Source organism: Bubalus bubalis, chromosome 1 (genome assembly GCF_019923935.1).
Source record: "Bubalus bubalis isolate 160015118507 breed Murrah chromosome 1, NDDB_SH_1, whole genome shotgun sequence".
NCBI lineage: Eukaryota > Metazoa > Chordata > Mammalia > Artiodactyla > Bovidae > Bubalus > Bubalus bubalis.
In genome coordinates this window covers 114,692,395-114,714,027 of record NC_059157.1, presented here as the reverse complement: position 1 = coordinate 114,714,027, position 21,633 = coordinate 114,692,395, and the positions used below count along the sequence as shown (strand labels likewise).

Genomic DNA, 21,633 nt, shown 5'->3' with positions numbered 1-21,633 from the left:
ACAACCTCAGATATGCAGATAATACCACCCTAATGGCAGAATGCGAAAAGGAACTAAAGAACCTCTTGATGAAGGTGAAAGAGAAGAGTGAAAAAGCTGGCTTAAAACTCAACATTCAACAAACGAAGATCATGGCATCCGTTCCCATCACGTCATGGTAAATAGATGGGGAAGAAATGAAAAAAGTGACAGACTTTATTTTCCTGGGCTCCTAAATTACTACAGATGGTGATTGCAGCCATGAAACTAAAAGACGCTTGCTACTTAGAAGAAAAACTATGACAAACCTAGACAGGATATTAAAAAGCAGAGACGTCACTTTGCCAACAAAGGTGTGTATAGTCAAAACTATGGTTTTTCCAGTAGTACAGATGTGAGAGTTGGACCATAAAGAAGGCTGAGCACCGAAGAGTTGATGTTTTTGAACTGTGGTGCTGGAGAAGACTCTTTAGAGTTCCTTGGATAGCAAGGGGATCAAACCAGTCAATTCTGAAGGAAATCAACCCTGAATATTCATTAGAAGCACTGATGCTGAAGCTGAAGCTCCAATACTTTGGCCACCCGATGTGAAGAACCAACTCATTGGATATGACCCTGATGCTGGGAAAGATTGAGGGCAAGAGGAGAAGAGGGCAACAGAGGATGAGATGGTTGGATATCATCATTGACTCAATGGACATGAGTTTGAGCAATCTCTGGGAGATAGTGAAGGACAGGGAAGCCTACTGTGCTGCAGTCCATTGAGTTGCTGAGAATCAGACATGACTTAGCGACTGAACAACTGTAACTTGTGTTCACAGACTCTAGTTCTGACATGCATGTTACCTCCTTTACATTTGAAGATGATTCTGGATTTAGTGCTAAAAGTAGGCTATTTGAACTTCTTCTCTAAGAGTCTCACCTGTCTCATACTCCTCTTCACTACACTACATCCGTTTCCATCACTTCTCAAAGGTCCTGGGTCATTCAAAACTCTGGGCTTCATGGAGCAGAGTACATTCATTCTTGGGAGACTTTCACTGCTATTGTGTGAATAAAAATAATGCTCTAAATATATATGTGTGTATAATGTTTATGAAAATGGCTCTTGCCTCCAAAGTTGCTTTTGATTCTTATATAATATGCTGTAATTCATTTGCTTCTGCTCACTGGGACTTCTGCAAAGGTCTTCTAACTGACTGTCCTGCAACACTAGAGGGCTGTCAGAATGAACTTTCTAAGATGTGAGTCTGATCATGGCACTTCCTTGCTTAGGGCTCTCAGGGGCTCTGCACTGAGAGAATCAAGCTCAGAGAATCCAGTCAGACTCCTTGTGGCTCCTTTCATCACTCCTGCTATGGCACCAAGAGCTCCAGCTTTGCCACTTCTTCCCACCCCATGCCTCTCCCCCTCCCCAGCAGTGTACTAACACTGGTACACCAGCTGCTCCCTAAACATGCCACCTCTTTCTGCCTCTGCTTTTGGCCTATGCTGTGTCCTACGCTTGACACACCCCTTTCCTTCAACTGCCTAACATACACTTCCATCTGTCTAGAACAGCTAAACCACCATCTCCTCTGACCAACTTTCTCTAATCCTCCTCTTCTCTACACAGCCCTCTTAAGCAAAAGTATCACCTCCCTCGTGTCAGCTGAGACCTGGAACTCGCTTCCCCAGGAAAGAAGTCCTGCACTAGGTAAGTCTGTGTTTCTTTCTCACCCAGAACAATGCCTGGCATAGAAGATTAAATAGTTATGAAACAGTATAAAGCAGGAGTCTCTCAGTTCAGCCTTGAGGAGTATGTTCATTATCTTGATGGTGGTGAAGGTTGCACAGATATTTGTTGTTGTTCAGTAGCTCAGTCATGGCCAAAGTATTGGAGCTTCAGCTTCAGTATCAGTCCTTCCAATGAATATTCAGGGTTGATTTCCTTTAGGACTGACTCGTTTGATCTTCCACTCTCAAGAGTCTTCTCCAACACCACAGTTTAAAAGCAGCAATTCTTCGGTCCTCAGCCTTCTTTATGGTCCAACTCTCACACCCATACATGGCTACTGGAAAAACCATAGCTTTGACTGTATGGATACACTGTCTAGGTTTGTCATAGCTATGACAAACAGCAAAGCTATGGCAAACCTATACAGTGTATTAAAAAGTAGTCCCATCCATACATGACTATTCATGGGTATCAGTTCAGTTCAGTCGCTCAGTCGTGTCTGACTCTTTGCGACCCCATGAATTGCAGCACGCCAGGCCTCCCTGTCCATCACCAGCTCCTGGAGTTCCCTCAAACTCATGTCCATCGAGTCGGTGATGCCATCCAGGCATCTCATCCTCTGTTGTCCCCTTCTTCTCCTGCCCCCAATCCCTCCCAGCATCAGAGTCTTTGCCAATGAGTCAACTCTTCACATGAGGTGGCCAAAGTATTGGAGTTTCAGCTTTAGCATCAGTCCTTCCAAAGAGCACCCAGGACTGATCTCCTTTAGGATGGACTGGTTGGATCTCCTTGCAGTCCAAGGGACTCTCAAGAGTCTTCTCCAACACCACACTTCAAAAGCATCAATTCTTCGGCGCTCAGCTTTCTTCACAGTCCAACTCTCACATCCATACATGACCACTGGAAAAACCATAGCCTTGACTAGACGGACCTTTGTTGGCAAAGTAATGTCTCTGCTTTTGAATATACTATCTAGGTTGGTCATAACTTTCCTTCTAAGGAGTAAGCGTCTTTTAATTTCATGGCTGCAATCACCATCTGCAGTGATTTTGGAGCCCAGAAAAATAAAGTCTGACACTGTTTCCACTGTTTCCCCATCTATTTCCCATGAAGTGATGGGACCAGATTATAGCAAACCTTAAATTATAACCTGTGTATATGAAATTTATTAGACCTCAATAGACCTGTTTTTTAAAAATGGGATGTAGATGCTCACGTGGGAGCCTCTCTGACCCCGAGGAAGGCATCCTCTGGTCACAGCCCCGGGACAGCACAGGAGTACACACATGTAATTCTGCTGATCTCTGCTTCAGCCTGAAGGCTGAGATGAGCGTTGAGCAAAACTAGCTGGGGATGGGCCACTGCCCCAACAGGAGCAGGTCTCGGCTGTACATTGGAGTCCTTGAGAAGATCTAAAAGTCACTGATACCTGGGTCCCACCCAAGAGTGCTTCACTGGTCCAGATCAGACCTGTGCATCCTGCTTGTTGAAGCTTTGCAGGTGATTCAAATGTGTTGGGGAGTTTGAGAACCATTGCTCTAGACCAGCGGCTTGGCTCCTTGCAGTCAAAACCCAGATCATATCATTTTTCCATTCCTTCTCCAGAGATTCTAGAGATCAGGAGTTTTTTATGAATAAGAAATCTTCAGTGGGCTCTGAGCCTCTTTATGGAGAAGGGACTTACCATCCAGGTGGCATCAACACCAAAACAGCTGGAAACTTAAATCTTTGGGGCAGTTTTACCCCTGAATTAATCACCACCCTCTTTCCCCTTCTTAAGTGAAAGTGAAGTTGCTCAGTTGTGTCCGACTCTTTGCGACCCCGTGGACTGTAGCCTACCAGGCTCCTCCATCCATGGGATTCTCCAGGTGAGAGTACTGGAGTGGGTTGCCATTTCCAACCCCCGGGCAAATTACGTGGCCAGTAGGTGGTGCTGTCTCCTGTGGCTTGCAAAAAGCAACTTCGGGTGAGATAGTTCTTTTAAAAGCCTTGTTTGAAATTGCTCACTTTTAATGCAACAATTCTAAATAATTCCCCCTTGACTTTTTCTTGGTCTCTTCATTTCTTCCTCTTGTGCCAGGTAAACATGAATATTATCAGGTCACTCTTGTTACAATATTTGAGTAATTTTGACTGGATCATTAGAGATCATACATTGTTTCTAGTGGGCCTATAATACCTTTAGAATTGAAGTAATGTCAGTGTCATCTTAATGATGCATAAATTTTGCATCATTATCCAGATAATCAATGCTTTATTTAATGGCTTTCCAAAATAAAAAAAAGGAGAAAAATCCATTTCCACTGAAAAATTCATCATTTTGTGTTAAAAAAGAAATGCCACGAGAGGAAGGTTTCTGTCTTTCATCAGCTTTCATGAGGTGAACAAGGTCTGGTTGGATTCCTGGGGCACAGTATGGGAATCTTCTCTTCAACCTCCAGGTTGTAACATGTACATACTTTTATTCAAAAATGAAGCTTGGGGCAAACCATCAAAAGTTTCATTATTCATGCAGTCTCAGTTAACATCTTCTGAGCCAACAATCATGACATGTGGTCTAATAAAAGAACTCTCCTGCTTCCAGATGACAGTCAGTTTGAAAAAACAATAAAAATAGTAAATATATTAGGGAGTATTTAATATATACCAGGCACAATTCTTAAATTCTCACAATAACTGTGAAGTCATGCTGTCATTACTCTTGTTCACTAATTGGGGAAATAGAGGCCAGAAACGTGCCCAAAGCTGTACAGGTAGTAATTAGCGCTGCGTTAGCACTGCTGTGCTGTGTGTAGTCACTCAGTTGTGTCTGACTCTTTGCAACCCCATGGACTACATGGAGCCCGCCAGGCTCCTCTGTCCATGGGGATTCTCCAGGAGAGAATACTGGAATGGGTTGCCATGCCCTCCCCCAGGGGACCTTCCCAACCGAGGGATCAAACCCAGGTCTGTGTGACCTCATGGAATGTAGCCTGCCAGGCTCTTCTGTCCATGAGGATTCTCCAGGCAAGAGTACTGGAGTGGATTGCCATGCCCTCCTGCAGGGGAGCTTCTCAACCCAGGGATCAAACCCAGGTCTCCCTCATTGCAGGTGGATTCTTTACCACCTGAGCCACCAAGGAAACTCAAGAATACTGGAGTGGGTAGCCTATCCCTTCTCCAGCGGATCTTCCTGACCCAGAAATTGAACCAGGGTCTTCTGCATTGCAAGTGGATTCTTTACCACTTGAGTGGTGGTAAAGAATCCACTTGGTGGTTCTTTACCACTTTACCTGGTGAGCTACCAGGAAAGCCCAGATGGGTTCAAATCCCAGGTAATCTGACTCCAGAGTCTACCTTTCTATCATTAATGCCAGAATATTAACATAGGAGCTTCCCAGGTGTAGCTGGTGGTAAAGAACCTGTCTGCCACTGCAGGAGACTTACAAGACATGGGTTCAGTTCCTGGGTCAGCAAGATCCCCTGGAGGAGGAAATGGCAACCTATTCCAGTATTCTTGCTGGGAAATTCCATGGACAGAGGAGCCTGGTGGGCTACTGTCCAGGGGGTCGCAGAATTGGACATGACTGAAGCAACTTAGCATGCATGCAAAATTAACATATGTAGGCTGTTTCGGTGATTCATACACATAGTATTTGAAACTGAGAGTGTCCTATATTTACTAGGCCTGGTGCCAGATACAAACAGGACTTCCTGGAGCATATGGGTTAATGGGCCTTTATTATAAAAAATGAAAATTTTATCCTTATGCAATTGTTCAGATTTCAGAAACTATTCTCTCCATTAAAGTAATTCATCTAAAACCACATACAAAATGCCTGCTGTGGATTACTGATGACCCCAGCTGTGGCTGTGGCCTTACACTCTGGGCACAGGGGCTCCAGTTTCTCTCCAATGAAAACTCTGTGCACTCTCTGCCCACCTGTGGTATCCTGCCCATCTGTGGTGACGCAGGAGTCTTTTGAGGCTTCTTTCCTTATGATGGAAACAATAACCTCTTGACGGGGTCCCAGCCCCCACTGGGTTGACACTGAACACCACTATCCCCACCCGCCCCTTAGTACCACCTTTATCAGCCAGTCCTTCTTTGCTCCTGAGCTTCTGGGGAAAAACCCTCTGTCTTGTTTCTCTGGTGTGTAGAAGGTCCTCAATAAAACTCACTGAGTGAAAGAATGAAGTCCCTATTTCAGTGAACTAACATCCTAGAGAAAAGAATATACTGGACTATGGAAGCAAAGAATAGAATTAGGGAAAAACATCAGGAGAAGTCTCTGGATTATAATAGGGTTGATTGTCCAAATGTCTGTTTGTAATGACACTTTCGAGGTATTTGATTTTTTTTTTTTAAAAAAGCTCAGGCCATAACAGAAAGCCTCTCTTAACCAGCCCTAACTAACCAGCTTTAACATTTTCTTGAGAATTAACTTATACAATACCCTCTAAATGGTACATAATTCTCATTCCACAATAGAACATCTATCATTTTAAACAAATGCTTTAAAATTTTCTATTGTTATTAAGTCTCATGCTTTTAAAAAAACACACCTTAAAAGGGTCAACACAAATAGACTCTTGGACAGTGAACTGCCTGATAGCCCAGAGGCATCTATTTTTGCTCCTGGGGCTCCTGTGAGCCCTCTCTACTCTCCTCTAAGTGGTGATCCAGGCTCCTTCCTGCTATGGCTCATTTTGAATGTTTCTCAAGGTCACACCATACTCATCTGCATCAATGTACTGGAAAGGGAAAGAGTGTGAAGGATCATGCAACAGAGATTTTCATGGGTCGGGTCTGGTGTTAATACCTTTCATTTCTTCCCACATCACACTGGCTTAGAACCCAGTCATATAACTACACTCAACACACCAACGGAGACAGAGGAACATAGCAGAGCTACACAGGCAAGAAGACCAGGAAATGGGTGCTTTGTGAACAGCTAGCCTGCCTCTGTTCCTCTCCCTCCCTTTTACCGTACATTTTCTCACCCTTCAGGATTCTTCATAAATATCGCCATTTCATCCTTAACCTAGAACAATATCTGGCACAAAGTATACACTCAATAAATATTTGTTAAATTAATGAGTCATTCCACAAATAATTTTTTACATTTTATTAAATTATAGTGGATTTACAGTGTTGTGTTAGTTTCTGCTGTACGGCAAAGTGATTTTCTTTTACACATTCTTTTCCATTATGGTTTAGTACAGGATATTGAATATAGTTCCCTATGCTCTTCACCTTGTTTTTTATCCCACAAATACATTTTAAGTGCCTACTCTTAATTCTCAGTTAAGGCAGAGAGTCAGTCATGCCGTAAGCAAACATTTCAAATTCAACTCATCTGATGAAGCAAGGACCAAGCCCTTTGAGAATATGGAGGAAAACATTTTTACAAACATCAGTTCTGGGAGGCTTGAGCTGGGTATGGAAAGATGAGTTGGGTTTATTAGTTGGGAAGATCAAGGATACAGCCTTCTAGGAGAAGAAGCCTGATGTGCGAAGGTGAGAATGTGCTTATGAGGGCGAGTGTCAGGGCCAGGTTATGACGGGTCTTCTTTGTGCTGTTTAATCATTGATTCCTGGTGTGATGACCTTTCAGTTACACAAACTATGTACCCTGCCTGCTTTTCTTGAAGTGAAGGCTGAACGGCAATACCTACTAAAGCGTTCACTCAAGTCCTTCTTGTGTGGAGATACTTAAGAGCCTTCTTGTGTGGAGTCGCTTACAATGCCCTCCCTGGTCCCTTTGGAAGGAGGGAGCCCAGCCAGCTCAAGTTATAGCTCGTGGGTTTCCTGCTTTGAGTCTCGTTGGCTTTGTCCTTCAGCTACACTTGGGAAACATGGTTTGGGTGGCCTAGTCTGGGAGACACAGATCTCCACAGCTAACTACACTGCAGCCTATTGACCTATGGGCAGAAGACCCTGTGCTCGCTGTTAGTTGTTGTTTGGGGATGAATGTTATTAGGGTAGTTATAAAGTATGGAGCTCCATGTAATGAAAAGTTTGCTGTGACCCTGGATAGCCACCCTGTATAACATGACTCAGAAGACTAGTGGGTCAAAACTGTGGGGACTTAATTTAGGAATCACAAGGCAGATTCAATGAACATTTACTGAAAGCCCGCTGTGTGCCAGGTGTTTTCAGATGTATTTGCTAATTTAACCTGCATGTAAATACTTCCTGAAATGATCACAAATAAGACCAATTATGAGATAACATTGGGCTTCCATGGTGGCTCAGATGGTAAAGAATCCACCTGCAATGCAGGAGACCTGGGTTTGATCCCTGGAAGGAAGAGGGCATGGCAACCCACTCCAGTATTCTTACCTGGAGAGTCCCCATGGACAGAGGAGCCTGGCAGGCTACAGTCTATGGAGTTGCAAAGAGTCAGACATGACTGAGTGACTAAGCACATGAAATTACATTGCACTTCAGAAAACATTAAGATATATTTCTTTTAAGTACACTCAAATTAAGACTAGGCCATCATCATAGTGAAGATCAGAGTTTCATTCAAATGAGGCAGCTGTGATAGAATAGAAGGAACTATGGCCCTTGGAGTAAGGTGATCTTGGCTCTATCACTTATCATTACTTCTCCAAAGCCCCAGTGTCCAAATGGGGGAGAATGAGGTATGTTTTACAACATTGATTTGTTCTATAAATACCTAACCTAACTATAAATACTTGACTGGGAGCCATTCTTCGGGCCTCTCTGAATGTGGTGACTTTTTGAATTGTGCTTGTCTTTGGGAGGAACCTAGAAACTATTCTCCTGGAATTACTACAAAATATAATGTCTTCTAAGCTGGGGAGGCACCTACATCTGTGCAACCACGCTCTTTTCTCCTGCACCCGAGATGAGTGCTATGTTAGACTGAGGGCTGAGTTCCCATGAGATGAACCCTTGATGCTGTCAGGCTGGCTAGCTCTTCCCTACATCTTCTTGACTAAAGCCACACGTGGCCTCCAGAAGGCTTGTGAGTCTGAATATTGAGTTGACCCTTGGAGGAACCTCTGGTGGGTACTGCAGGCATTGTTTTATTGTATGGTCTCTGAAATGTTGGAGCAGATAGTGACCAATCTCTAGCAAGGCTAGGGAAGAAACTACCAAAGAAGGAACTTGGGTTACATGGCACGAAGAATGTGCTGTGATTGATGATTAAATAACCAGAGTATATTAGCCAGGGAGCTGGTAGGGGGCTATCCCTTAAAGAGGTAAAGTGGTCCTTTTCAGAGTGCACTCTCAAGATAGGTCCTCACGATCTTCCCATGTAAAGAATGTGTTCAACCGGGTCCTGCATCCTGTTAAAGGGCAGTGGTTTTTCCGCAGGACAATTTTTAGTTGGTAGAACAGGTTATGTAAACCAGAGCCTGCTGCCAAGTGCCAAACACATGTGAGTTCACAAGCAGTAATTATAGAGCCAGCACTGGCATGGATCAGATCCTTTGCTTTCCAAGTGAGCAAACTGAAGTCCAGGGAGGGGCAGGTGATCGCACGGTTGCCCAGCTAGTTGATGGCACTGAGGATTGGAACTGAATTCTTATAAGTTCAGATTTATAGTTTTGCTCCACTAGCAATTAAATATGAAGAGCTATAGTCTACCAAAGGGGCAGTAGCCCCGTACATGGTCAAAGCTGGGTCCTGGGCTGGAGGCTTCTTGCAGGGCTGCTGGCTGTTGACTTCTGCAGACCCGGTCGTTGAGTAGCAGCGCAGCCTCCACTCACCATCATACCCCTGAACTTGGTCCCCAGAAAGGGGTAGAGGTCAGAAGTCCTACCTTTTAAAAAGTGGCTGAATTCCTAGCTCCAGCATTGCCTGAAGGACCACTGATAGAGCTAAAACAAGGCAGAAGAGAAAGGCAAGATGGAAGCGGGGGATGGCAAGGATGGGATTGTAGGAGAAAAGGAGGATTAAAAAAAAAGGTGGTCCTCTACTGGCCAAGGCAGAAAGCTGGATGGGCTTCCAAGAGCGTTCCCAAGTTCACTTGGGAACGTATTGGTGTTCACTACCCTCTATCCTATACCCTCATTTTGTCACATTTCTTCCCAGGCCACATCTGTATGGACCATTACCTGTTCTGTGCCCCTTCCCAATTCCTTACTCACTCCTTTTTTCCTGGCATTTATACTAGAAGTCTCTAGATATGACTAATTAAAAAGGAGTTTGTGTGTGTGTGTGTGTGTTTGTCTTTATTCATTGTAGTTTTAAGTAACTGGAAAAGCATCTGTGCCCTTTAGGTGGTGTGAGATAACGTCTAGGAAAACAGAAACAAATTGTAATGGCTTTGCTAGAGTGGAAAAGGGGCATTTATAGAAAGACTCCAGCAGTCTCCTCTGGGTCTAAGCTCTACAACAGACATGTCAAAATTCATTGAAAAATATCACAACTTTTACTGTAACTAAACTAATGGATATTGTTTTCAAATATCTCAGTTCATGAAAGCTGGAAAACATACATTCCCTCTGGAATATATAATCTTAAAAATATTTTCAAAACTAACCTTCAAAAAAATGCTCACAGAAAGATATAATAATTCATGAGCATTTTCAGAATTGATAATTCCATGAACAGAGAGGTTGAAAAAACATGACTTAATGTATCAAGGGTGTGCTATATTCTCCTTAAATAAGTTTAAAATAAGTTTCTTAACGGATTCCGAGAATTTGATGTTTCTATGCCTTACAACTATATTTGTACATTAAAAGCAACAAGAAACAGAAACTTAGCTCACTGCTGAAATTTCCATCAAGACTGTTTTGTTTTCTGTCTCTCAATATGAAATTCCACCCATCTGAGCCTTGGCATAACCACAATATGTGTCCTTAACCTCAAAATAAACAAAAATTACCGAGATCAACTACATGCCAATTAACATAATAGGCTATTTTCACCAAAATGGAACTTGCTGTGCGTCTCATGGCCTATCATTTGCCCATCTCCTTTGTTCATTTATTACCTGGACGGTGCCTTTAGGTCTGTCCTTGGCAGTCCTGTATGCGCTGCCATGGGGAGTGCTTTTGCCTAACCAGGATCATGTCACATAGAAGTAGAAAAATCTATAAAGAACATTTTCTTATATAAAGGCATATAATTTTATATTTTTAAAACAAAAAGTTAGGGAATTCCATGGTAATCTAGCTATTAGGATTCCAGCCTTTCACTGCCATGGCCCAGTTCAATCCCTGGTCAGGAAACCGAGATCCCACAAGCTGTGCAGCATGGACCAGGAAAAAAAAAAAAAACCAGTTAATTATTAGGTTGATGCAAAGTAACTGTGGTTTTGCATTGTTGAATTTTGCTGTTTGATATTGGAATACATTCTTAAATGCAGTCATGTCATACATCATTTTAATGCACATTTCTTGTGCTTTATTTTTTTACTAATGACTTACTACTTGCTGTTTATTTTATATTTATTTTAGACTAGGGAAATAATGTTAGAAGAAAGCAAATTTAAGCAATCTTTTTATTTGAGTTCAAAATGGGTCGTAAGGCTGCGGAGACAACTTGCAATATCAACAACGCGTTTGGCCCAGGAACTACTAATGCACGTACAGTGTAGTAGCGGTTCACGAAGTTTTGCAAAGGAGACAAAAAGAGCCTTGAAGATGAGGAGGACAGTGGCCGACAGAGGCCGGCCATCAGAAGTTGATAACGACCAACTGAGAGCCATCGTCAAAGCTGATCCTCTTACAACTACATGAGAAGTTGGCGAAGAACTCAACACTGACCACTATGAGGTCATTCAGCATTGGAAGCAAATTGGAAAAGTGAAAAAGCTTGATAAGTGGGTGCCTCATGAGCTGACTGCAAATTCAAAAAAATTGTTTTGAAGTTTTGTCTTCTCTTATTCTATAGAACAACAATGAACCATTTCTCGACTGGATTGTGGCATGCAATGAAAAAGTGGATTTTATACAGTAACCTGTGACGACCAGCTCAGGTTGGACCAAGAAGAAGCTCCAAAACACTTCCTAAAGCCAAACTTGCACCAAAAAAAAGGGTCATGGGTCACTGTTTGGTGGTTTGCTGCTGGTCTGAGCCACTACAGTTTTCTGAATCCTGGCAAAATCATTATACCTGAGAAGTATGTTCAGCAAATTGATGAGATGCATTGAAAACTGCAATGTCTGCAGTGGTCAACAGAACGGACCCAATTCTTCTCTCCCACAATGCCCGACTGCACATCACAATCAATGCTTCAGAAGTTGAATGAATTGGGCTATAAAGTTTTGCCTTATCTGCCATATTCACCTGACCTCTCGCCAACCAACTACTACTTCTTCAAGCATCCTGACAACTTTTTGCAGGGAAAATGCTTCCACAACCAGCAGGAAGCACAAAATACTTTCCAAGAGTTTGTCAAATCCTGAAGCATGGATTTTTATGCTACAGGTATAAACAAACTTATTTCTCATTGGCAAAAATGTGTCGATTGTAATGGTTCCTATTTTGATTAATAAAGATATGTTTGACCCTAGTTACAATGATTTAAAATTCATGGTCTGAAAGCACAATGACCTTTTCACCAACCTAATATTAACATTAAAGAAAATTTTATACATGTTTCATACTCCTATCAATTGCTGCAAAAGAATTTGATAACATTCTGTCATCAAGGTCATTCATTTCTAGCACTGTGACAAGCCCCAGACATGACTATTATAAAAGCAGAGTAAATTAAGCATATTATCTAAAGTAAGGTGAAAACTGTAGGGTTGTTCTTTTCCCCCTTGGACTTCTTTTCCCTGCATATTACAATGTATCTATTTATCAGTGAAATATTTTTGACCTGGATTATAGATTGAATTATACAATAGGACAATTTACCCATGGGAGTGAGTTAGCATGGAAATCTGAATTTCAAAATACAAAATTTTCTTTTTAATGAATTAATTTTATTTTTGACAATGCTGGGTCTTCATTGCTGTGAGGGCTTTTCTCTAGTTATGGCGAGCAGGCTTCTCATTGCAGTGGCTTCTCTTGTTGCAGAGCGTGCGCTCAACAGTTGCAGCTCCTGGGCTCACAGGCTCAATAGTTGTGGTGCACAGGCTTAGTTGCTCCATGGCCATGTGGGATTTTCCTAGACCAGAGATCAACCTTGCATCTCCTGAATTGGCAGGCAGACTCTTTCAGGGAAGCCCCAAAAGTCTTAATTGATTTCAAGTTTTTTAAAAAAATTATTATAAGATATAGATAACACAAAAGTTGTTGTTCAGTTGATCAGTCATGTCCGACTCTTTGCAGCCGTGTGGACTGCAGCACGCCAGGCTTCCCTGTCCTTCACTATCTCCCGGAGCTTGCTCAAACTTGAGTCTATTGAATTGAATTGGTGATGCCATCCAGCCATCTCCTTCTCTGTCGTCCCGCCCCCTCTCCTCCTGCCTTCAATCTTTCCCAGCATCAGGGTCTTTTCTAATGAGTCAGCTCTTCCAATCAGATGGCCAAAGTATTGGAGGTTCAGCTTCAGCATTAGTCTTTCCAATGAATATTCAGGGTTGATTTCCTTTAGGATTGACTGGTTTAAGTGGACAGCTCAGTAGTAGTAAACATTCTCATGTTGTGCAACCATCACCATGATCCATTTTCAGAACTTTCCCATCGTACAAACTGAAATTCTGTACCATTAATAACTTCCAATTCACCCCTCTCTCCAGCTTCTGGTAACCTCTATTATCCTTTCTGAAGCTATGAATTTACTTATTCTAGGTCTCTTATATAACTAGAATTCTACATTTGTCCTTTTGTGTCTTGTTTATTTCACTTACCACAATGTTTTCAAGGTTCATCTGTGTATAATGTGTCAGTATTTAATTCCTTTTTAAGACTGAATATTTCATTGTATGTAGATATATTTTATTTATCCATTCATCTCTTAACAGATATTCAAATTATCTCCACCTTCCTGCGATTGTGGATATTGCTGCTATGAATGTGGGTGTATAACTATCTGTTTGAGGCCTTGCTTTCAATTCATTTGGGAGTTGGAGTTGCTGGATAATATGGTAATTCTATTTTTAACTTTTTGAGGATTTAATCTTATTTTAAAACTAATAAGAAACATAAAATTCCTCTGGGTTATCTATGTTCAAACTTTGAGACTCAAACTCAATCCACCCAGCAGCCTCCTTTGGATCTGGAAGCTCAGCAATGATTAGAAATGGGATGTTGTGGAGGCAGCCACAACAAGAACTATTAATATTCCAGTGGCTGGGGGAAGCACAGCCTTGTCTCCTGCCTGAGAGGGACCATCAGTGCACGCTGACTTTGTTTGTCAGAGGAAGTCAAAGCATTTGAAGGGCACTTCCACTCTCTCTGATGCCTCAGATGGTAAAGAATCTGCCCAGGTTCAACCCCTGGGTCGGGAAGATTCCCTGGAGAAGGAAATGGCAACCCACTCCAGTATTCTTGCCTGGAAAATCCCATGGACAGAAGAGCCTGGCAGGCTATAGTCCATGGGGGAGCAAAGAGTCAGACATGACTACAACTGAGAGACTAGCTTTACTTCTCCACTCTAGCTAATAAAAAGAATGAAGGGTGACTGGACAAGAAAAAGCCACACAACAGAAAACAAAAGCTTGGGAGGAATTAGAAGAGGCATCTACCTCCAAACTAGTTCTGAGATAATGGAACATGGAAGAATGTTGTCATCACTTGGGATTCAGTGGTTTATGGCAGGTCGGGGCAGGTTGGAAACCACCAGGGTGGAACTGGAGGAGAGCAGATTTGGTTGCAGTTTTTTCCAGGTGCAGTCCAGGTAAACAGGGGTGTGTGTTGGGACTGAACAGTGAAGGGCCATGTTGGGGTGGGGGAGGTGGTGCACATACCAGACACCACAGGGTATAAACTTAGAGGATGCTTGATAAATGCAAGTTTTTAATTGTACTTATCAATGCAATACTTATTCAATTTCTGCAACTTTCCTTCCATCTAATCTATCCATCACATCCTTACCAGACAAATCTTTGAAAATCACCACTTGGCACTGACACCTCTCAGTTCAAATTCTTTTACTGGCTGCCCATTAATTATAATCATTGCCTCTCAGGCTTGGTTAAGAGTAGTCCCAAGGTCATTCAGCTGAGGCAGAAAGACCTAAGATAAACCCGGAGAAGCTCTGGCAGCACCAATTTTACTGGAAGAAGTGTAAGGACAAGCATGACTCTTACATCAGAATAAACACTGGGAATATTTAGAGTACAGTGATGTTTACATGCAACTTATGGATGAAACCCTCTTTCAAGTGGAACTTGGAGCTTGGCCTCTATGCACACTGTACCACAAGAATAAATTGACTTCCTCTGGCATCAGGCCACCACCTTGGTAGAATGTGGGGTGGGAGGGCACAATTAAACTCCAAACTCCCTAATCTGGTTAGTTAGAACTGCTACCCCTCCCCCTCCCTCCCCAGAGCCATCTGTCCGACTGGTTCCTGACCTGCAAAGGTCAAATCACTTTGCTTTTTGTTTTGCTGCTTCTGCTTCTAGTCAAAGGCACTCTGAACTTTTGGACAAGGCATCCAGCTCTGTCGCTTTTGGCACGTTAATCCCTTTGCCTCAGTTTTCTCACCTGGTTAACAGTAGGGTTGTGGGAGAGGATTTCAAGAGTTAACAGGGTATTTACATTTCAGTGTCGGCCTAGCTACGGGCTCTTTCTGCTCTACGTGTTAGGCTGCTCTACTGTTATCTCCTTCTACGTGAACACCGCCTCTTCTTCTCTGGCCTACAAACCATTCCGGTCTTAACCCCCTCAACGTGGCGCAGCTCAAGCCCACCTGGTCCTTTGCACATGCTGTTAAGAGAAGCTCCCCACCCCATCCCTTACAGTCAATTTTAGAACCAGCTCTCAGATATAAAGAATAAGGTGAAAGGCTGAGCATCTGTTTTTAATTTGTTTCGCTTTACGGAAACCGCCAGCGTATCGAGATAAGAAAAACGCATAATAGCGACATATTGACCAATTTCAAATCCGCGTAAGGGGCAAAACTTTAAAGAGAGGACAGTGTGTTTCAGGTGTGCTTCCACGCCCCCACGTTCCCCATGGAGCGACTCTCCTCGCGTTAACACGCACGGTGCCTTGGTCTCTCGGGCGAGCGCTGCTTTGGGAAGGTAGACCAGACTGCCGCTGCACGATTCCCCCCGCCCTCTTAAATTCAGCAGTCCCAAGTAATCTCTGCTCTCGGATGGAGCGTGCCCTGCCGCCTTCCCGCAGGTCCACGCTGCTAGGAAAGCCCGGCAGACCCCACCCCGGGATTTAGACCCCCGCTCCGGCCTCCAGGTGCGCCGGAAGCGACTTCCACCTGGATGCCCCCGGCCTCCCGTTTCGGGCCGGTCCCCGCGAGGGGCGGAGCTCGGCCCGCCCCGCCTTGCCGTCAGCGGACCGTGTGGCAGCCGGGCGGGGGCCGGGAAGGGGAGAGAAGGGGAGGAGTGAGGAGAGGAGGAAAGTGGAGCCCGGCGGGCCGGAGCGAGGAAAGGAAGGGAAGGGGTGGAGGCGACTGGCAAGAGTTTGCCGGCGCGCGGGGGAGCCTCCGCCCAGGACGCGTCCCGGAGCCAGAGTCGCGGCCGCAGCGCGGAGCTTGCTGTCCCGCCTCTGACCAGACCGTCCGCCGGGGCCGTCCCGAGCGGCGACACCCCGGGCGTCCCGGCCGGCGAGCCGGCGCAGCGGCGGCCCCGGGACTCGGCGGCGAGCGCTGCGGGAGGGATGGTGGCGGCGGGGCGCGGGCCAGAGCAGCCGCCCCCGCCTCCCGTCCGGCCGAGGCCCCCGGCCCTCCGCCCCCGCTCCCCGGCCGCACGCCCCCGCCGAGTCCGCCGCCCGCGCAGCCGCTGAGCCGGGTGCCCCACCATGCCGCGGGCCCCCGCGCTCCTGTTCTCCTGCCTCCTCGGGCTTTGCGCGCTCGTGCCCCGGCTCCCAGGTAAGCCACGCCGCCCGCTGTGCAGAAAGAAACTTCGTGGAGCCCTGAGCCGCCCGCCGGCGTCTTGGAGGGGCTGGGGCCAGGGCAGTTGTTTGAAGGTGGGAGGCGTCCTCGGGGACACCCCCAGGTGGAGAGCCGCCGGGGACGACCGGGTAGGGGGCTTTCAGACTGCGTGCGCCACCCCGCGCGCGGCCCGCCGCAGCCCCACTGGGCTGTCGTCGGCCCCTGGTCCCCTCCCGGGCGAGGAGGAGCCTTCCTGTGTAAACAGCCCTGCCCGTCTGCTGACCTAGCCCGCGAGCCCCCGCGCCCAGTGCGCGGGGAGGGCCGCCGCCAGCCCCGCGTCGGGATCCGGGCTCTGCAACTCCCGGCACAAAGCGGCCCTTGTGGCCGGCCCGGGGCGGCCGGGCTGCTGGGAGGCACCGGGTGATGCAGCCGGTGCCCCGAGCGCGGGGAGCGAAGGGTAACTGGAGGCGCGTGACCCGGAGCCAAAGCGTGGGGTTCACGGCTACTTTCGAGGGCTAGACTCTTGCAAGCGTGGATGCCCAGGGTCTCCTGGCGAATCCTATAGTTTCACCCCACCTAGGCCAGCCGCCTTTCTTTAAAGATGTAAACACCCCTTCCTCCCCCAAGCTCCCGCATACCCGAGGGGAGACCCGCGTCCGAAACCACAGCCCCACCTGGGAACCAAGCCCCACCTGGGATCTCGCAATCTACTTCCTTCTGCCTGGCTTTATGTCGGAGTTTACAAACACCCCTGCAGCGTACTCCCCCTGATTCTGAAGGATTCTGGAGCAGGGGATGTGCAATTGCACTCGCGCCATCCTGCTCTGGGCTGGCGTCTGTGTGAGGACCCTCAGTTACCTGCTTTAAGTTTTCAGAGTTGGGAGACTGCTGAGGAAGGATGTTCTGTTGCCGCTGGGGTTGCCAGGCAGAAGGATCTACCCCCACCCCGTCCCCTCTAAAAGCAGGAAGCTTCAGACTTTCTCTTTTCCGGTAGGAGATAATTGTGTTGAGGTTCTCCGCTCACTTTCAAGCCTAAAATTCTTGATTGCTGTTCCGAACCCTGTGTCTGGCCAAGAGGGAGGGGAGGACGGTCCCCTGCCGAGTTTCATTTACATGAAGGCAGTGAAGGTTGCTGTCTGAGAGAGAGGAGAGGTCTAGACAGACAAAAACTTTTTTAGGCGATATTTCAGACTTATTAGTGTAACAGGTTTCTTTCATCAGTCCAGAGCTTGGAGTGGATCACTGGTTTCCAAACACCCATCTGGCAACCAGTGCCCATTGCTCATGGGTCCCCAGGGAAGGGCAAAGAGAGGGATATAGCCTGTGTCATACACAGGAATATATTATTGCCAACAGCTCCCTGCTTCACAAGGACTGTCCTTTAATTCGAAATTCTTTTATATTTTTAGGAAAACTTTTTTTTAAATAATTTGTAGTGATAAATCCCATGGATGGAGGGGCCTGGAAGGCTGCAGTCCATGGGGTCACTGAGGGTCGGATAGGACTGAGCGTCTTCACTTTCACTTTTCACTTTCATGCATTGGAGAAGGAAATGGCAACCCACTCCAGTGTTCTCGCCTGGAGAATCCCAGGGATGGGGGAGCCTGGTGGGCTGCCGTCTATGGGGTCACACAGAGTCGGACACGACTGAAGTGACTTAGCAGCATCAGCAGCAGCAGTGATAACAGGGTGGTTTTTCGTTTTGAGCAAACAAAAAAATCGGCAATCCTATATAAATTTTACCTTCTCTTTTTGTTTTCTTTTTAAATCATAATCTGTGCAATACAAAAGTTTAGAAACTGCTGAAGGAGATATTTTTTTAGTTTCCTTACAGGTTGACATCCTGGTTCTGATAAAAACTTAAATACTTCCAGTGGCGAATAATTCTTTCAATCCATTATTTTCCATTTGCATTGTGATTTCTGCTTTTCAAAGTTCATATATTTCTTCTTAATGATCTCCATTTTGGGGGTTGGCCCAGGATAGTGAAGTGATTTGCCCACTATCCTTGTCCATAGGCCTCATAACTTTTTGGTTTAGGGCCCTTTGTCCTGCATGACACAATTTAGGTAGGGAAAAAAGCTTTGAGCCCACAGAGGTTTATTTCCAGTGCTGTCTCTTCTTCTGCAGTTGCCTTAGAGCTCAGCCATCCCTCCATGGATCAGCAGAGCAGTGAGAGAGCAAGCCCATCACTGGCTTCCAGACCTGGCCACCTCCCTCTTAATGCCCTGGAGCTTCTCAAGGTTACCAGGGACTGACACATATCTGTGTGACTTCTCCTAGTTTGCCAGTGTTGCTGAGCCAACTGGAAGCTTTCAAACTGCAAATCTGAAACAGCTTTTCTTTTCTCTTCCTTCCCTTGTCTTCTCTTTTTCTTGAAGCACTACAGGTACTTTATCCAATTTGTGTTTTGCTACTAGGACAGAATTTGACAGAAAAACCTTCATTACCCACTAAGAGAAAAAGGTGATCCGCAGGGTCCTGCCTGCCTGGGTGTCCCTGGATCAATGGTTAAGTTACTAGTCTATTGCTTTGCACTACTTTCATCTGTGTGTTTAATCCAGCAGGAAACAGACTTTTAATTTAAGAGGGCTCACTTCAAACAAGTCCCCAGCAGGCGGACAATCCCCCGTCCCAGAGTTCTCTGCTCTCCTTATTAGCAAAGACCTGCAGACAGGACCTGAGGAAGGGTTTCTCTTCAGGGGGGGGGCTCTTGCTCTCTACTAAGGAGGGAGGGGTATGGCATTGACTGGGCTGCAGAACTGGAGTCATGTTTGCCATCATAGTTTATTAAAAGGAAAAAAAAAAATCAAATGTTCTTTTAGTGAATGCCCTGCACATTAGAATGCTCTAAATCCTAGGCGAGCCCTTTATCCTATTTACTGGACTCCTGTTGGCAGCACTCCCCCACCACCACGATTTCCGATTTCCATGGTCTGTGATGGGGCTGTTGGAATTTGGCCTTGGGTTTGCAGCTCTCAGGTAACCAGGCAAAGGTTTAGAAATGCAAACCAGGGAGCTTGGTGGGTCGGCTGCTGTTTACCCTAGGTATTTACACTTTAGCGCCATCATCCTTGAATTAGGGGGACTTTTAATAAAGGAGATTGAGGCAAAAGAGGGCAGGGTCTAATTAGCTCTAATTAGTATTCCTCTCCTGCTTGTTCTCCATGCTTATTTAGCTACTGAGGCAACAGAGAATGAATATATCTAAGTAGTTGGCGAAAGGCCCTTTGTGCCTGCCTACCCTGGTAACTAGTTTTTCTTCTCCAGCCAGCTCACGGAAATATTCTGAAGTTTTAATGTAATGTGGGGTGATTACCTAGTGCTTAAATGATAATACCCCGCTCACGTGGCAGTGAGCAGCTGGGTTAATGGTGGTGGGGTCGCATCGCAGGTATTTTCAATACACTGGGACTGAGGGCTGTAGTGTGTTTCTTCTTTCAAGCTGAAATGAGATTAATGGCCTTTATGAATGTAAAGGAACACTTTATAGGCACCCATTTGTTTGTGAGGCTGCTGCTTCTATTGATTGCTGGGTTTGATTCCTGGGCCACATGGTGAAAAGTTTGCTTCCAGGGAAGGCCGGGACACCTTCCCTGTGGTTGATGCTAGTTCCCGCCCCCACCAGTTTTTCAAAAACAGTTGCTTGTCTCTTGTAGAGTTAAACTCAACTCTTAGTCAGAATGATCCTTTCAAAACTCAACTTAGATTGTGTTACTCTGCCTAAAGTCCTCCACTGGCTTCCAGAAGTCCTGCCAGGGTCCTGCCAGGCTCTGCATGAACACCCCCTGACCGCCCCCTCCCCCGCCCCACCTAATACCTCTCACTGCTCCCCCTCCCCCACTTCAGTCCCATCACTGTTCTTCGGGCTGGATCACAGGCCTTCCCTCTGCCTGGAATGTTCGCCCTGCCGATCTCTGCACAGCAGGCCTCCGCAGCCTTTTCTCAGCGTGTCATACTCAGGCAAACTGCAACCTCCTGCCTCACGTTCTTCCCATCTCCTTGCCTTCCTTGATTTTTTTCCTGAGCACTTACCACCATCTAGTGTACTTGCTTATCTGGTTTATTGTTCATCTTCTCCTCTGAGCATTCAACCCCCAATCAGGACATAAGGTCCATGAAAGCAGGGAGTTTTGTTGGTTTTATTTGTCCTTGTATTCATCTGTGCTTAGAACAGTGCCTGACTAATACTTGTTGAATGAATGGATGGATCCAAGTTTTGGTACTCTGTATGTGTGTGTGTGTTGGAGGCAGAGTGACCCATCCTCACTTCCTTGCCACCTTCTACAACTAGCTTTGAGGTCAGAGACTATGCATGTAGCTTGTTAGGAAGAAACAGTTGCATGCGAGAGAACTCATTTGAGTCTGTCAAGATTTTTTTGAACTGGCACCTATGATACAGCTCGTTTTCATCACCCCTGAATTGTTTGCAGGGGGATGCTAAGGCCAGGAAAAGTGACTTGCCCAAGGTCATGTAGCCAATAAGTGACAGAACAAGCTCTTGGGTCTTTCATGCCAGGGTGTCCTCTCCTTATCACACGACTCCAGCCCAAATGTTCTGTCTTCTGTGAAGCCTGGTCTGCATCCCTTGGGTGGAGCAGAGTGGGCCCCTCCTTCCCTCCCTCTCATTGCATATTCTGTCTTTTAGAGGAGGCTGGAAGTTGGAGGGGATCTGCCTCACCTGCTATAAGGTGAATTGCCTGGCTCTCACAAAACAACAGCAAAAACAACACTTACCTTTAGGTCCCTGATATGGACAGAATGATTGGTACTGGGTTGATTCCTACCCCCCTCCCCACTCCCACCATGATTTCAATGATCTTTAAAACAAACCACAAAACCCTCAACTTTTTAAATATGTAAAACAGTTTTAGACTTACGGGAAAACTGAGACGTTAGTTTGGGAGTTCTCATGTGCCCCAGTTCCAGCTTTGCCTGTGGTTTGCATGTTGCATTCATATGGCGTATTTGTTACAATTCATGAACCACATCAGTAAGTTATTATTAACTAAAGCCATACTT

The 21,633-nt window shown here is 45.6% G+C and overlaps 1 protein-coding gene across 1 annotated transcript in view; it reads left to right on the top strand.

The window, feature by feature from the left end:
- Positions 1 to 16,468: 16,468 nt before the first annotated feature.
- The window catches only part of ITGB5 (integrin subunit beta 5), a 113,851-nt gene continuing 108,686 nt past the window's right edge, over positions 16,469 to 21,633 (top strand). Inside the window, exon 1 of the mRNA XM_025282464.3 lies at positions 16,469 to 16,608. Coding sequence (XP_025138249.3) covers positions 16,539 to 16,608 — 70 coding nt within the window. The 5' untranslated portion in view covers positions 16,469 to 16,538. The remainder of the gene's footprint in view (positions 16,609 to 21,633) is intronic.